Here is an 18,611-nt window from a genome sequence, read left to right on the forward strand (position 1 = left end):
GAGGGCAGGGAAGTGGACGTGAGTCTAGATTCGGATCAGCCATGATCCTATTGAATGGCAGAGTGGGGCTGTATCTCCTGCTCCTACTTCTTATGCCCCGTCGGCTCTCTCAGGCGGACGTAAAAGATCCCATGGCACTATTTCGAAGAAGAGCAGGGGAGTTCTCCCCAGTGTACTGGGGCCATCATTGATCCCTCAACCCACATAACAAAAACAGATGATCTGGTCATTATCACATTGCTGATTGTGGGAGCTTGATGTGCGCAAATTTGCTGCTGCTTTTCCCACATTACAGCACTGACTACACTTCAAAAAGTACAGCATTGGCTGTAAAGCGCTTTGAGACGTCCGGTGGTCGTGAAAGGTGCTATATAAATGCAAGTCTTTCTTTTAAATGGGTTTACACACTGTCGGTTACTGATTGCTAAAAATAAGGATTAAAATAGCAGAAAGTGAAAAGCAAACTTAACGGGGGTAATTTGCAAGGTCACTGTCTGGGCCGTAACCTCCTGAAGCTGGAATCTTGTCCCCAACTCCAACCACAGCTGGTAGTGATGCCCTAATGACCAGTGAAGAATGTATCATTCAGTGACAATTATAGTCAATTAACTTCAACTCATCCAAAATCTCTGCTGCCCCGTGTCCTAACTCACACCAAGTCCTGTTCGTCCATCCCCTCGGTGCTCACTGACCTACAATGCCCCGTGTCCAAACTCGCACCAAGTCCTGTTCGTCCATCACCCCTGTGCTCACTGACCAACATTGCCCCGTGTCCTAACTCGCACCAAGTCCTGTTCGTCCATCACCCCTGTACTCACTGACTTACATTGCCCCATGTCCTAACTCGCACCAAGTCCTGTTCGTCCATCCCCCCGGTGCTCACTGACCTACATTGCCCCGTGTCCTAACTCGCACCAAGTCCTGTTCGTCCATCCCCCCTGTGCTCACTGACCTACATTGCCCCGTGTCCTAACTCGCACCAAGTCCTGTTCGTCCATCCCCCCGGTGCTCACTGACCTACATTGCCCCGTGTCCTAACTCGTACCAAGTCCTGTTCGTCCATCACCCCCTGTGCTCACTGACCTACATTGCCCCGTGTCCTAACTCGCACCAGGTCCTGTTCGTCCATCACTCCCTGTGCTCACTGACCTACATTGACCCGTGTCCTAACTCGCACCAAGTCCTGTTCACCCATCACCCCGTGCTCACTGACCTACATTGCCCCGTGTCCTAACTCGCACCAAGTCCTGTTCGTCCATCCCCTCCTGTGCTCACTGACCTACATTGCCCCGTGTCCTAACTCGCACCAAGTCCTGTTCACCCATCACCCCTGTGCTCACTGACCTACACTGCCCCGTGTCCTAACTCGCACCAAGTCCTGTTCGTCCATCACTCCCTGTGCTCACTGACCTACATTGCCCCTGGTCCTAACTCGCACCAAGTCCTGTTCACCCATCACCCCTGTGCTCGCTGACCTACATTGCCCCATGTCCTAACTCGCACCAAGTCCTGTTCGTCCATCCCCTCCTGTGCTCACTGACCTACATTGCCCCGTGTCCTAACTCGCACCAAGTCCTGTTCACCCATCACCCCTGTGCTCACTGACCTACATTGCCCCGTGTCCTAATTCGCACCAAGTCCTGTTCGTCCATCCCCCCCATGCTCACTGACCTACATTGCCCCGTGTCCTAACTCGCACCAAGTCCTGTTCGTCCATCACCCCTGTGCTCACTGACCTACATTGCCCCGTGTCCTAACTCGCACCAAGTCCTGTTCGTCCATCACCCCTGCGCTCACTGACCTACATTGCCCCGTGTCCTAACTCGCACCAAGTCCTGTTCGTCCATCACCCCCTGTGCTCACTGACCTACATTGCCCCGTGTCCTAACTCGCACCAAGTCCTGTTCGTCCATCATCCCCTGTACTCACTGACCTACATTGCCCCGTGTCCTAACTCGCACCAAGTCCTGTTCGTCCATCACCCCCTGTGCTCACTGACCTACATTGCCCCGTGTCCTAACTCGCACCAAGTCCTGTTCGTCCATCACCCCTGTGCTCACTGACCAACATTGCCCCGTGTCCTAACTCGCACCAAGTCCTGTTCGTCCATCACCCCCTGTGCTCACTGACCTACATTGCCCCGTGTCCTAACTCGCACCAAGTCCTGTTCACCCATCACCCCTGTGCTCACTGACCTACATTGCCCCGTGTCCTAACTCGCACCAAGTCCTGTTCGTCCATCCCCCCGCTGTGCTCACTGACCTACATTGCCCCGTGTCCTAACTCGCACCAAGTCCTGTTCGTCCATCCCCCCCCGTGCTCACTGACCTACATTGCCCCTGGTCCTAACTCGCACCAAGTCCTGTTCGTCCATCACCCCCTGTGCTCACTGACCTACATTGCCCCGTGTCCTAACTCGCACCAAGTCCTGTTCGTCCATCCCCCCTGTGCTCACTGACCTACATTGCCCCGTGTCCTAACTCGCACCAAGTCCTGTTCGTCCATCCCCCCCTGTGCTCACTGACCTACATTGCCCCATGTCCTAACTCGCACCAAGTCCTGTTCGTCCATCCCCCCCTGTGCTCACTGACCTACATTGCCCCGTGTCCTAACTCGCACCAAGTCCTGTTCGTCCATCCCCCCCTGTGCTCACTGACCTACATTGCCCCGTGTCCTAACTCGCACCAAGTCCTGTTCACCCATCACCCCTGTGCTCGCTGACCTACATTGCCCCGTGTCCTAACTCGCACCAAGTCCTGTTCGTCCATCACTCCCTGTGCTCACTGACCTACATTGCCCCTGGTCCTAACTCGCACCAAGTCCTGTTCACCCATCACCCCTGTGCTCGCTGACCTACATTGCCCCATGTCCTAACTCGCACCAAGTCCTGTTCGTCCATCCCCTCCTGTGCTCACTGACCTACATTGCCCCGTGTCCTAACTCGCACCAAGTCCTGTTCACCCATCACCCCTGTGCTCACTGACCTACATTGCCCCGTGTCCTAATTCGCACCAAGTCCTGTTCGTCCATCCCCCCCATGCTCACTGACCTACATTGCCCCGTGTCCTAACTCGCACCAAGTCCTGTTCGTCCATCACCCCTGTGCTCACTGACCTACATTGCCCCGTGTCCTAACTCGCACCAAGTCCTGTTCGTCCATCACCCCTGCGCTCACTGACCTAGATTGCCCCGTGTCCTAACTCGCACCAAGTCCTGTTCGTCCATCACCCCCTGTGCTCACTGACCTACATTGCCCCGTGTCCTAACTCGCACCAAGTCCTGTTCGTCCATCACCCCCTGTGCTCACTGACCTACATTGCCCCGTGTCCTAACTCGCACCAAGTCCTGTTCACCCATCACCCCTGTGCTCACTGACCTACATTGCCCCGTGTCCTAACTCGCACCAAGTCCTGTTCGTCCATCACCCCCTGTGTTCACTGACCTACATTGCCCCGTGTCCTAACTCGCACCAAGTCCTGTTCACCCATCACCCCTGTGCTCACTGACCTACATTGCCCCGTGTCCTAACTCGCACCAAGTCCTGTTCGTCCATCACCCCCTGTGTTCACTGACCTACATTGCCCCGTGTCCTAACTCGCACCAAGTCCTGTTCGTCCATCATCCCCTGTACTCACTGACCTACATTGCCCCGTGTCCTAACTCGCACCAAGTCCTGTTCGTCCATCACCCCCTGTGCTCACTGACCTACATTGCCCCGTGTCCTAACTCGCACCAAGTCCTGTTCGTCCATCACCCCTGTGCTCACTGACCAACATTGCCCCGTGTCCTAACTCGCACCAAGTCCTGTTCGTCCATCACCCCCTGTGCTCACTGACCTACATTGCCCCGTGTCCTAACTCGCACCAAGTCCTGTTCACCCATCACCCCTGTGCTCACTGACCTACATTGCCCCGTGTCCTAACTCGCACCAAGTCCTGTTCGTCCATCCCCCCGCTGTGCTCACTGACCTACATTGCCCCGTGTCCTAACTCGCACCAAGTCCTGTTCGTCCATCCCCCCCCTGTGCTCACTGACCTACATTGCCCCTGGTCCTAACTCGCACCAAGTCCTGTTCGTCCATCACCCCCTGTGCTCACTGACCTACATTGCCCCGTGTCCTAACTCGCACCAAGTCCTGTTCGTCCATCCCCCCTGTGCTCACTGACCTACATTGCCCCGTGTCCTAACTCGCACCAAGTCCTGTTCGTCCATCCCCCCCTGTGCTCACTGACCTACATTGCCCCATGTCCTAACTCGCACCAAGTCCTGTTCGTCCATCCCCCCCTGTGCTCACTGACCTACATTGCCCCGTGTCCTAACTCGCACCAAGTCCTGTTCGTCCATCCCCCCCTGTGCTCACTGACCTACATTGCCCCGTGTCCTAACTCGCACCAAGTCCTGTTCGTCCATCCCCCCCTGTGCTCACTGACCTACATTGCCCCGTGTCCTAACTCGCACCAAGTCCTGTTCGTCCGTCAGCCCCTGTGCTCACTGACCGACATTGCCCCGTGTCCTAACTCGCACCAAGTCCTGTTCACCCATCACCCCCTGCGCTCACTGACCTACATTGCCCCGTGTCCTAACTCGCACCAAGTCCTGTTCACCCATCACCCCTGTGCTCACTGACCTACACTGCCCCGTGTCCTAACTCGCACCAAGTCCTGTTCGTCCATCACTCCCTGTGCTCACTGACCTACATTGCCCCGTGTCCTAACTCGCACCAAGTCCTGTTCACCCATCACCCCTGTGCTCGCTGACCTACATTGCCCCGTGTCCTAACTCGCACCAAGTCCTGTTCGTCCATCCCCTCCTGTGCTCACTGACCTACATTGCCCCGTGTCCTAACTCGCACCAAGTCCTGTTCACCCATCACCCCTGTGCTCACTGACCTACATTGCCCCGTGTCCTAACTCGCACCAAGTCCTGTTCGTCCATCACCCCCTGTGCTCACTGACCTACATTGCCCCGTGTCCTAACTCGCACCAAGTCCTGTTCGTCCATCACCCCTGCGCTCACTGACCTACATTGCCCCGTGTCCTAACTCGCACCAAGTCCTGTTCGTCCATCACCCCCTATGCTCACTGACCTACATTGCCCCGTGTCCTAACTCGCACCAAGTCCTGTTCGTCCATCACCCCCTCTGCTCACTGACCTACATTGCCCCGTGTCCTAACTCGCACCAAGTCCTGTTCACCCATCACCCCTGTGCTCACTGACCTACATTGCCCCGTGTCCTAACTCGCACCAAGTCCTGTTCGTCCATCACCCCCTGTGTTCACTGACCTACATTGCCCCGTGTCCTAACTCGCACCAAGTCCTGTTCACCCATCACCCCTGTGCTCACTGACCTACATTGCCCCGTGTCCTAACTCGCACCAAGTCCTGTTCGTCCATCCCCCCCTGTGCTCACTGACCTACATTGCCCCGTGTCCTAACTCGCACCAAGTCCTGTTCACCCATCACCCCTGTGCTCACTGACCTACATTGCCCCGTGTCCTAACTCGCACCAAGTCCTGTTCGTCCATCCCCCTGTGCTCACTGACCTACATTGCCCCGTGTCCTAACTCGCACCAAGTCCTGTTCGTCCATCCCCCCCCTGTGCTCACTGACCTACATTACCCCATGTCCTAACTCGCACCAAGTCCTGTTCGTCCATCCCCCCTGTGCTCACTGACCTACATTGCCCCGTGTCCTAACTCGCAGCAAGTCCTGTTCACCCATCACCCCTGTGCTCACTGACCTACATTGCCCCGTGTCCTAACTCGCACCAAGTCCTGTTCGTCCATCCCCCCCCTGTGCTCACTGACCTACATTGCCCCGTGTCCTAACTCGCACCAAGTCCTGTTCGTCCATCCCCCCCCTGTGCTCACTGACCTACATTGCCCCGTGTCCTAACTCGCACCAAGTCCTGTTCGTCCATCCCCCCTGTGCTCACTGACCTACATTGCCCCGTGTCCTAACTCGCACCAAGTCCTGTTCGTCCATCCCCCCCTGTGCTCACTGACCTACATTGCCCCGTGTCCTAACTCGCACCAAGTCCTGTTCGTCCATCCCCCCTGTGCTCACTGACCTACATTGCCCTGTGTCCTAACTCGCACCAAGTCCTGTTCGTCCATCCCCCCCTGTGCTCACTGACCTACATTGCCCCGTGTCCTAACTCGCACCAAGTCCTGTTCGTCCGTCAGCCCCTGTGCTCACTGACCTACATTGCCCCGTGTCCTAACTCGCACCAAGTCCTGTTCACCCATCACCCCCTGCGCTCACTGACCTACATTGCCCCGTGTCCTAACTCGCACCAAGTCCTGTTCGTCCATCACCCCCTGTGCTCACTGACCTACATTGGCTCCCGGTCCGGCAACGCCTCGATTTTAAAATTCTCATCCTCCTGCTCAAATCCCTCCACGGCCCTCACCCCTTCCCTATTCCTGCAACCCTCCGAGAACTCCGCGTTCCTCCAACTTTGGCCTCTTATCCATCCCCCACTTCCTTCGCTCCACCGTTGGCAGCCGTGCCTTCAGCTGCCTGGGCCCGAAGCGGTGGAATTCCCTCCCTAAGCCTCTCCACCACTCTCTCCTCCTTTAAGACGCTCCTTAACTCCTTAACACCTGTCCTAATAGCCCCTCATGGGGCTCGGTGTCAAATTCTGTTTGATAATCGCTCCTGTGAAGCGCCTTGGAACACTTTTGCTACGTTAAAGGTGCTATATAAATGCAAGTTGTTGTTATATGAGGAAGGAAAGAAATCCATGTGCATTGCTGGGGTGGGGGAGGGCAACGGGGACGAGAAGGGAAAGATTTCCCTTCTTGCCTCAGACTGGTATAGTTTCCTGTTGGCTTTCGGCATTAATTGTGTTGCTTAAGGTGTTGATGGACTCTTGTCCTTTTGAATAAGGAAGATGAGGACGTGAATGTAGAGGAAGCAATGAGGTAGGAAAACATTACCACCAACAACAACAACAATTTGTATTTATACAGCACCTTTAATGTAGTAAAACATCCAAAGGTGCTTCACAGGAGCGATTATCAGACAGAATTTGACATTGAGCCACATCAGGAGATATTAGGACAAGTGACCAAAAGCTTGGTTAAAGAGGTAGGTTTTAAGGAGCGTCTTAAAGGAGGAGAGAGGGAGGTAGGCTTTGACAGGGCGGACCCCTCCATCCTCCTCCAATGCCCCTCCTCCATCCTCCAACTGGGTGGGACTGCACTCGCCTGGTTCCATTCTTATCTATCCAGTCGTAGCCAGGGAATCGCCTGCAATGGTTTCTCTTCCCACTCCCGCACCATTGCATCTGGAGACTCCCAAGGATCGATCCTTGGCACCCCCCCCCCCCTCCTATTTCTCATCTACATGCTGCCCCTCGGCGACATCATCCGAAAACACAGCGTCAGGTTCCACATGTACGCTGACGACACCCAGCTCCGCCTCACCACCACCGATGTACCAATTATGAGGAAATGATGTAAAGTTCATTCAAAATAAATAATGAAAAAAAATAGAAAATACCACATGTTCTTTTTATGGCAGGAGGAAGGAGATAATGTGATGATTGTTGTTGGCTGTTTTGAGGGGGGAAACAGCACTACCAGTTTACATGGACTTTACTCAAAGATAGCGCTGCATTTATGACCTGACGGTAACCAGAATTACCTTTTGAACGATTCCTTTCCTCATTCTAGGTGTCTGCGTTGAACCCGAGAGTCAGTGGGTGACTCAGGTTAACAGACTGCAACAGCTGATTGACCGGTTGGAGTGCAAGGTACAAGGCTGTTATTCGTAGCGGCTCCCAAATCTAGGCTGACACTCCAGCGCAGCGCTGGGGGAGGGCTGCACTGTCGGAGGCGCCGTCTTTTGGACGAGACGTTGAACCGAGTCCCGTCTGCCCCCTCGCAGGTGGATGTAAAAGCTCCCACGGATTATATCGAAGAAAAGCAGGGGAGTTATCCCCAGGTAACGACAGGAAATGCTGGGAGAACTCAGCAGGCCAGGCAACATCCGTGGAGAGAGAAATAGAGTCAACGTTTCGGGTCGAAACCCTTCTACAGAACTATCCCCGGGTGTTCTGGCCAAACTTTATCCCTCAACCAACATCTCTTTAAAAAAAAAGCAGATGATCTAGTCATTTATTTCATTGCTGTGTGCGGGACCTTGCTGACGCCAGGATGTCCCAAAGCGCTTCACAGCCAATGAGGTACTTTTTGAAGTGCAGTCACTGTTGTACTGTAGGAAACCCGGCAGCCAACGAGTGCACAGCAAGCTCCCACAAACTGCAATATGACAATGGCCAGATAATCTGGTAACACCCCTATTCTAGCTGGTAGTCACCTTCCAAGCTGTTTTTTTATCCTCCGGACAATAGCACATGCCAGGTATCAAGGCTTTGCCCCCCTTAGGGGACCACCCACGTGGGAGGCTGCCCAGGCGTAAGCTTCCTCCCAGGGGCCAGCTGCCATAGAGGAGAAGGTCGCCTCATTCACATGAGCCTTTTGTACCACAAGGAGCGTCCAATCACCTCTCGCGATACTGGCCCTTAGTTTGCAGCCAAGAGACGCGCTAGAGTAGGAGAAAGAAGGACGCGTTTAGTCACCCAGGGGAAGCACAGTGTGAAGAAAGAGTAGGTTGGCTTAAGGCCACTTTTCAGATCCTTTTATCAAAGGACAATGAGCATTTCTTTTTTTGTGTTCTGTTATTCTGATTATAATGATATACACGAAACTGTGCACTTACTTAAGGCTGACTCATCAATCAGCTGATTAAGGCTTGTATCGTGAAGCTTATCGTTCATGAAGAAATGACTCATGAAATAACACTGGGCGGCCAGCTGGTGGCGCCGTCCAAGGAGTATAAATACTCGGGCGTGGGCCCAGCTTGCCCGGGACGTTTTTGTAACCAGGAACTAGTGATGTAACTAGAATCTCATGGTTGTGAAACATTTGCTTAAAGCCTTGTTTTATACTCAACCAAGTGCTTAGTGAGTTTTCTTACGTCAGCTTGCATGACAATGAGGCCTGCGGGATGATCTAATCGAGTAGCTTAAAATGATAAGAGTATTTGATAGGTTAGATAAAAAGGATCTATTTCCTCTGGTGGGTGATATTCCAGGACTAAAGGCTATAATCTTAAAATTAGAGCTGATGAAATCAGGAAGCAGTTTTTCACACAAAGGGGAGTGGAAATCTGGAACTCCCTCCCCTAAAAGTCTATGGACGCTGGGTCAATTGAAGCTTTCAAAACCGAGATCGATAAATTTTTGTTAGGCAAGGGGATCACCGGATAGGGAGCTAAGGCGGGTAAATGGGGCTGAGTTACAGATCAGCCATGATCGAATTGAATGGCTCAACAGGCTCGAGGGGCTGAATGGCCTCCTCCTGTTCCTGTGTTATAGGTTGGGTGCAGGACTGAAGGATTTGCCATGTATTTGAAGGTGGGGGAGAAGGAGTTATGACAGTGGTAACAAAGGTAGATTGTTAAATAGATGAGAGCGGTTCATTGATAAGTTGAGTTCTGATGTCCCTCGATGCTGGTCACTGAAAGTGGAAAACATTCCGTTCACTAGCGCAGACTTCCCTCACCACGATGAGCATAACATTTCACTGTATTTACTTAACTAACTAACTAACTAACCAACAAACCTTTTTTTTTTGTTCTGTTTGCTGTAGACTCCAAGGCTGGAGCCCTTAAAGGAAGAAGTCATTGAGGGAGCAACTAAATCTGTAAGTTTAGCGTGAGACCTGACTCCCGGTAGATTGGTTCATGGACTCAGTGGTACTGCCTGACTGAAAGTTGTGGTAATACATCAACATGTAAGGACGGGGCAAGCCTGCATCTGAACTGTACCAAACCTGCGGAAAGCACGGTCTGTTTTGCTCACAGAGAGGGCTACCCGTGGAGTTCCAGGAAGACACAATCCCACTTGAGTTAGCCAAGCATAAACCCGTAGCATGAATGCAACAGTTTCGAAGACTGAGGACTCCCATGCTGTGCCCGGTAGACGCCCATACAGGGCCCGCGCTTGGCAGACTCAGCTCAGGTAGCATGAATCTGGAACAGATACCCCTTTGTAGCTACTGCTGTCACAATTGCTTGCCAATCGTTAGCCAAGTTGGCACCCAGGAAAGCACAGGCCTGTGACGGGACAGCCTGTTGGTGAAAACGTTAATTTGAAGGGATCATTCGCTCTGGCTCGTGCTCCAAATATCCTACAGCACCCACTGTGACACCAGCAGTTGAATAAGGAGAATGTTTTGGTTGATATGGGCACCATTCCCCTAAGAGGCACCTACTATATCAGATGTAGTGGATGGGTCACCGGCAGCAATGTGATACAGTCGATATCTGCCCCAGCAAAACTGACTAAACAGCCCGGAATTTGCAGTCAGCGGCGAAGCAAAGGACTGATACCTGGGATGGCAGGAATGACGTATGAAGAGAGATTGGGTCGATTGGGCTTATATTCGCTGGAGTTTAGAAGAATGAGAGGGGATCTCATTGAAACTTATAAAATTCTAACAGGACTAGACAGACTAGATGCAGGAAGGATGTTCCCGATGGCGGGGGAGTCCGGAACCAGGGGGTCACAGTCTAAGGATAAGGGGTAAGCCATTTAGGACTGAGATGAGGAGGAATTTCTTCACCCAGAGAGTGGTGAACCTGTGGAATTCTCTACCACGCAAGGCAGTTGAGGCCAATTCATTAAATGTATTCAAGAAGGAGTTAGATATATTTCTTAAAGCTAAAGGGATCAAGGGATATGGGGAGAAAGCAGGGACAGGGTACTGAGTTTGGATGATCAGCCATGATCTCATTGAATGGCGGAGCAGGCTCGAGGGGCCGAATGGCCTACTCCTGCTCCTATCTTCTATGTTTCTATGTTTGCCGCTGGCCCCGAACAAAGCTGCCCGCAAAGATCTCGCGATCTCTGCGGCGAGAAGTTTGCCTTTTTCGACGCCCAAGTGATTTCAGCGTAATGTAATGGGGATCCCCTAGAGCGCGCTGCTGTGACGGCAACAAGCTGTCTAAGCAGCCAGTCACATTGCAGAATTCTCACAGGCAGCGAACCAGGAAGCAAAGAAGCTGCTTTTATTCAAACATTTTTATGTTAGAGAGAGCAAAAACAAATATTTGGGGCCTCTCACCTGGGGAAAAGGTAAACCTAAAATAAAGATGATCAAACTTTTTTTTTTTTAATTATGTTTTTTGAAGTTACTTAAAAATTGTAATTTTCATCATAATGAAGAAATTTGACACTCCGCAAAATTAAAATTAGTTTTTCAGGGCCATAACGGTTGTTTAGCAGTCAATACGCTGTTAAAACCCCACTTACACCTAATCCAACAAGGCCTAACATTTAATGGGGTATTTAACAACGATATTATCGTGGAAAAGCCCAAGTCTTTGTCAGTTTCACTGATTACACTGATTACACTGATTGCTGGCGTTAGACTGCAGCACCACATCCTCATTAAGCCCTGCTGTGAAATGCAGCTACTATGTTGTAATCATGCCCCGCAGTCTAACGAGATTCATACCTCATTTCAAACAGCATAAAATTGTACCCGTCAGGAACTCCCAGTCCAGCTAGCAAACATGCCCCCCACTGCAAACCGACCCTATTTGGGGAAGTGGGGGGGCACAGCACAGCCAGTGTCGGAGCAGTGAAAGACTGTCCGCAACTTCAGGATTTCCGCGTTTGGATGCGCATGCGCTACATCCTGAAGTTGCGGTCAGTTTCAAAGGGGTAATAACGGCAAAGGCTGACAGTTCGCCGTTATTACCCCCACCGCAAATTCCGGGCCCATAACGCCCAATAAAGGAGTCAGAAGTGGGTCAGTTTCAGAGGGGGAGATGGTTACTATACCACGTGAACTGGACAGAAGGTGTTTGCAGTGGGGACGCGGGGGGGCATGTATGCTAGCTGGACTGGGAGTTCCTGATGGGTGCGGTTTGATGCTGCTCGAAATGCGGTACGAATCTCGTCAGGCCGCGAGGCGTGATTACAACATAGTACAGGAAACTCTTTGGTATCCGGCACCGACGGGACCGGCGTGTTGCCGGTTGATCAAAAATTCCGGATGATGGAGAGGGTTATTTACCGAGGCTATTTTTAACAAAGAAAAATGTTTTAAAAATCAAGAAATATATGCAGCATACAGTAATTGGGTACTCACCTACAGAATGTTGTGTTAAATGGATGGTGGAAGATGCTTGATTAAGTACAGGACTGCCAGTTGAGGGTAATGCAATGCAATGACTACCAGCAGCGTGGGAGTCACACAGTACCCCTGTAAAATGGCAGATCAGAAGAGACTACCGGCAGTGCGGGAGAGTCAGACTCCTGTTACAGGGGTATTGAGGTGTTCCGACTTCCGACAGCACCAAGAAGCCGAGTAGTGGCAGTTTGGAAAACTACCCCCACTGACTAACTCGGCCACCGCGGGAGACTCGGACTCGGCAACGTTGCCGGTTATTGAGGTGTTGTTTTCATAGAAACATAGAAACATAGAAGATAGGAGCAGGAGTAGGCCATTCGGCCCCTCGAGCCTGCTCCGCCATTCAATGCGATCATGGCTGATCATCCAAATTCAGCACCCTGTCCCTGCTTTCTCCCCATATCCCTTGATCCCTTTAGCCTTAAGAAATATATCCAACTCCTTCTTGAATATATTTAATGAATTGGCCTCTACTGCCTTCTGTGGTAGAGAATTCCACAGGTTCACCACTCTCTGGGTGAAGAAATTCCTCCTCATTTCTGTCCTAAAAGGCCTTATCCTTAGACTGTGACCCCTGGTTCTGGATTCCCCGACCATCGGGAACATCCTCTCTGCATCTAGTCTGTCCAGTCCTGCCAGAATTTTATAAGTTTCAATGAGATCCCCTCTCATTCTTCTAAACTCCAGCGAGTACAAGCCCAATCAACCCAATCTCTCCTCATATGTCATTCCTGCCATCCCAGGTATCAGCCTGGTGAATCTTCGCTGAACTCCCTCCATGGCAAGAATATCCTTCCCCAGATAAGGCGACCAAAACTGCACACAATACTCAAGATGTGGTCTCACCAAGGCCCTGTACAACTGTAGCAAGACATCCTTGTTCCTGTACTCAAACCCTCTCGCTATGAAGGCCAACACACCATTTGCCTTCTTAACCACCTGCTGCACCTGCATGCTTACCTTCAGCGACTGGTGCACAAGGACACCCAGGTCTCATAAGAGCATAAGAACATACCCATTGCACTTCCCCTTCTCCCAATCTATTGCCATTCAGATAATAATCTGCCTTCCTGTTTTTGACACCAAAGTGGATAACCTCACATTTATCCACGTTATATTGCATCTGCCATGCCCAATCACCCAACCTGTCCAAATCATCCTGTAGTTTCTTGGCATCCTCCTCACAGCACACACGCCCACCCAGCTTTGTGTCGTCTGCAAATTTGGAGATATTACATCTAGTTCCCTTGTCTAGATCATTAATATATATTGTGAATAGCTGGGGTCCAAGGACCAATCCCTGCGGTACCCCACTAGTCACTGCCTGCCACTCTGAAAAAGACCCGTTTATTCCAACTCTTTGCTTCCTGTCTGCCAACCAGTTCTCTATCCAAGTCAATACCTTCAATTCAATTTCAATTTCAATTTTATTGGTCACATAACTAACTACAAGAAGTGTAATCTAGTCAGTGAAATGTTTTTTTCTTGACGAGCCGAAAGCACCAAGCAGCAAGAACACTGAGCTGCCTGGTATGCACGGAGCTCACAAGGACGGCAGCCATCTTCATTGGCGCCATCACAAAAAAACACATACCGACATATACACGCATACATACTTTAAATATAAATAAAGCAGACATAAAATAAATAAAAGACATGAAAAAGACAGCACATAAAATGAACAAGCAATAATGTAAAAAAAGTAATTTCTACAGTAATTACATTGATATTTCTACCCAGGCTTCTAGAATAATCTCTGGTTACAGGGTGGCCGCACTGGGAGAGCATCGTGAGGAACTCACAACTTATAATTAAATCAATTTAATTAATTAATTAATAATTAATTAATTAATTAATAAAATAAAATAAATAAAGTGCCCCCTCAGTCTTGCTCGATGTTTCCATCTTGGTCTCTCTCGATGTTTCCCCTCTCTCTCTCTCGATGTTTCCTCTGTCTTTCTCGATGTTTCCTCTCAGTTTTTCTCGATGTTTCCCCTCGGTTTCTTCCACACACCTGGCCTGCACATTACCCCTGGCTGTCCAACTTGGCGTCCTGGTAACCGGGTTCCGCTCCAGCTCTCGTCTTTCAAACTGTCACTCCAGCTCTCGACCTTCAAACCTTGCCCCCAATCCCATGTGCCTTAACTTTACATGCTAACCTCTTATGTGGGACCTTATCGAAAGCCTTCTGAAAGTCCAAATACACCACATCCACTGGTTCTCCCTTATCTATTTTACTAGTTACATCCTCAAAAAATTCCAGTAGATTAGTCAAGCACGATTTACCTTTTGTAAATCCATGTTGATTTTGTCCGATCCAGTCACTGTTTTCCAAGTGATCTGCTATTACATCTTTTATAATGGACTCTAGCATTTTCCCCACTACCGATGTCAGGCTTACCGGTCTGTAATTCCCCATTTTCTCTCTACCACCTTTTTTGAACAGTGGGGTTACATTAGCTACCCTCCAATCCATGGGTACTGTTCCAGATTCCATCGAATGTTGGAAGATGACCAGCAATGCATCTACTATTTCTAGGGCCACTTCCTTAAGTATCCTAGGATGTAGATTATCAGGCCCTGGGGATTTATCAGCCTTCAATCCCATCAATTTCCCTAACACCATTTCCCTACAAATACTGATTTCTTTCAGTTCCTCCCTTTCATCAGACCCTATGTTCCCCGACATTTCTGGGAGGTTATTTGTGTCCTCCTTTGTGAAGACAGAACCAAAATATGTATTTAATTGGTCAGCCATTTCTTTCTTCCCCATTATAAATTCCCCTGATTCTGACTGCAAGGGGCCTACGCTTGACTTCACCAATCTTTTTACAGTCAGTTTTTATGTTCCCTGCAAGCTTACTCTCATATTCTATTTTCCCTTTCTTAATTAATCCCTTTGTCCTCCTTTGTTGAATCCTAAACTGCTCCCAATCCTCAGGTTTACTGCTTTTTCTGGCCAATTTATATGTCCTCTCCTTGGATCTTATGCTATCCCTAATTTCCCTCGTTAGCCACGGTTGAGTCACCTTTTTTGTTTTATTTTTATGCCAAACTGGGATGAACAAATTCTGTAGTTCATCCATGCGGTCTTTGAATGTTTGCCATTGCCTATTTTGGAGTGAGTATTTTGCCGGTTAATAGAGAATTCCAGATATTTAGGTGCCGTTTAAACGAGAGTTTCCTGTAGCTGCATATCACAGCAGGGTTTAATGAGGATGTTGTGCTGCAGCCTAACGCCAGTTTCTGAAAAGATTAAGAACCTGGTGTGTATGAAATGGTTATTAGCTCCACTGGTATTTATTCACGGCAGTGCTGTGCATTGTACCACGCTAGTCAAACCTCCAGCGCCATTGCACATGGGAAGTCAAAACTAAACCGTAGTCTTCAGATGAACCGGGATTACAGGGTATGGACAATTGGATCAGGTCACTCAGATGTAATTCAATCACTATTTTAAGGTCACTTTGGGCACAATCGGGAAATTGCGGCCAAAATGCGCTCGAAATTGCGCTGATTAGGCCAGGCTTCAAGTTTCCGATAAAATTTATTTGCATAATCACAAACGTAAAATCTTCCATGAACCGCCACGACCGGGCAGCGGAATAGAAGGTAATCGTTTCCCATTTTTTTCTTTCTGTTAAAAAGTATTCCTTGATGTGTTTAAGAGCAGTAACCTGGCGCAGTTTTATTAATACAGCTGAAAATGGGTTTATCGCCAAAAATACGCATTTTTAGTAAGGGTGTCTGGTCCTCCGCCTGTGAGTAACCGGGTTTAAAATCACTGAAAATTACTTTAGAAAACTGTACCGAACCATTTAATGTTGATGTTCAGAGGGACCTGGGTGTCCTTGTACACGAATCACTGGAAGTTAACATGCAGGTACAGCAAGCAATTAGGAAAGCAAATGGTATGTTGGCCTTTATTACAAGAGGATTTGAGTACAGAGTATAAGAGTAAAGACGTCTTACTGCAATATAGGGCTCTGGTGAGACCACACCTGGAGTATTGTGTATAGTTTTGGTCTCCTTACCTAAGGAAGGATATACTTGCCATAGAAGGAGTGCAACAAAGGTTCACCAGACTGGTTCCTGGGAAGGGGGGATTGTCCTATGAGGAGAGATTGAGTAGACTAGGCCTATATTCTCTACTGTTTAGAAGAATGAGAGGTGATCTCATTGAAACAGGGTAGATACAGGGAGGATGTTGCCCCTGAATTTGAAGAGCCTTTCCGAACCAACGCAATGGGCGGAATCTCGCAGTTTCGACCTGGGGGAGGCGTGGCCAGGTTTGTGGGCAGGGCCTGATCCGTCAAATTGAATCTGGAACCAGTATAAAATATTGTGGAAAACACGAACGTAAGTGGTTTCGGGCAAAACTCACTTATTTTTAAAGTGCCCCAATCTTTGGCGCTGGTTTGGCCGATTCCACCCGGATTGGGCTGATGTTACTGGCGTTAACAAGTGGAAACTTGAACCCTCAGTACTTATCTTTATATAATACTTTTATTTCGTACGATTATTAATAACAAGACTTATGGTGGTTTGGGAAGTAGAGCTGGTTGAAGCAGCGGAGATTTTCGCTAGTACAGGCTGAGCTACTGGGAGTTGCAAAACTGAGGTGCTACAGCACCGCCACTGGCAGGAGTAGTGTAATTGCAGCATGACAAGTTTACATAGGCAGTTCTCAGTATAAATGCAAGGGCATGCAGACATAAGGGCCCGGATATTCCGGTCCCTACGGGTGGGTTCGCACTGTGTACACACCCGTAGGGACATCGGAAATGCCGGTTTCAGGCATGCACAGTGCATGCGCTGAAAACCGGCATTTTCGATCTGTCAAGACGCCTGCCCTGGAGAAGGGCCGCTCCGGGCGGAGAGTTCCGCTTTCTGGAGACCCTCCGCTCGCAGAAAACCTTTAGCATTCTTACACCTGGTAAAAGCCTGCTTTTACCAGGATAAGAGTTGAACAAAAGTTATAAAAAATAATAATTTTTTTCAGTCATTTATCATTTAAAAATACTTTTAAAAAAAGGTAATTTTATTTTTAGCCCTGTAAAAAACTTGCAAAAAATTTAATTTTTGTTTAAAATATTTAATTTATTGTAATTTCAACTCATTTAAAAAATGTGATGTTTTTTTTAAATTTATTTAATGTTTTAAAGTGTTTTGGGGTGATCTCCATTCACATATTTGACAGGTCTATCTGTCAAGTGTATGAAGGGAGATTCCCTTCTCTGATTGGCTCCCCATGGCGAACCGCCTGTGCCCTGGGATACGTGGGCCCTGCACAGTTGGAGTTGGAGAGGCCCAGCATTGGAACTATACGCACCCCGGGAGCCCTCGGGTAAGTGCATAGATTTTTTCCTGATCGGAGGCTTCCGCACGTGGGAAGCCTCCGATCGGAAAATACGGCCCAAGGTTTTTTTAATACCAATATTGACTTTGGGCCTGAAAATCTGTGCGGTTCCTCTGGTCTCTCACTATATTTCTGTGAGAAGTCACACAACACCAGGTTATAGTCCAACAGCTTTATTTTCTAACTGCCCTTTATCACATCACTTAACTGCAGTCAAGGACATTCAGCCTCCGATCTTCGGGTAAGCATTCTCCAAGGTGGCCTTCGAGACACACAACAATGCAAAATCATCGAGCAGAAACTGATAGCCAAGTTCCGCACTCATGAGGACGGCCTCAACCGGGATCTTGGGTTCATGTCACGCTACATGTAACCCCACCTGACGTAGAGTCATCCAGACTCGAGTCGTCATTGGCTTGTTCTCTCTACACAGATGCGGCCAGACCTGCTGTGATTTCCAGCAAAAAAAAAAAATTTTAATATTGTTTTCTGTTTGTTTTTTGTTTTTCATACAGACCCCAGCATCTGCAACATTTGACCCCTTGTGACCCCACCTCATTGTTCTTTAATGTAATGTTTTCCTGACTGACCTGTTTGGACACCATTCACACCTTTGATTGCTGTGATTATCTCTCTGCCAAGATGTGATAAAGGGCAGTTAGAAAGATTACCTGTAATCATCTGGCAGTGTTCTCTGACTACATATGCTGTGCCTGTATGCTTCTCTTCACTTCACCTGATGAAGGAGCAGCGCTCCGAAAGCTTGTGATTTCAAATAAAGCTGTTGGACTATAACCTGGTGTTGCGTGACTTCCTACATTTGTCCACCCCAGTCCAACACCGGCATCTCCACATCATGGCTATATTTCTGATGGGAGATCAACGGTACCTATTGGAAAATGACAGGGACCCCCCCCCCCCCGTCCCCGTCCCCATTGTGCCGGTATTTTCCAATGGCAATGCAGGGAGGAGTCAGAGGCGGGGACTCCCTACACTGAGAATTGGGAGCTACACAGTTGTTTCTTAGTTTGTTTTAACTTAGA

At 49.3% G+C, this 18,611-nt stretch overlaps 1 protein-coding gene across 1 annotated transcript in view; it reads left to right on the plus strand.

Annotated features, from left to right (window-relative positions):
• LOC147108862 (N-terminal EF-hand calcium-binding protein 1-like) overlaps nucleotides 1-18,611 on the plus strand; it is a 215,929-nt gene that overhangs the window by 181,991 nt on the left and 15,327 nt on the right. Inside the window, exons 8-9 of the mRNA XM_086005780.1 lie at nucleotides 7,680-7,759; nucleotides 9,660-9,713. Coding sequence (XP_085861906.1) covers nucleotides 7,680-7,759; nucleotides 9,660-9,713 — 134 coding nt within the window. The remainder of the gene's footprint in view (nucleotides 1-7,679; nucleotides 7,760-9,659; nucleotides 9,714-18,611) is intronic.

This window comes from Somniosus microcephalus, chromosome 13 (assembly GCF_052327205.1).
Source record: "Somniosus microcephalus isolate GS21.2 chromosome 13, FLI_Smic_1.0, whole genome shotgun sequence".
NCBI classification, from domain to species: Eukaryota; Metazoa; Chordata; class Chondrichthyes; order Squaliformes; family Somniosidae; genus Somniosus; species Somniosus microcephalus.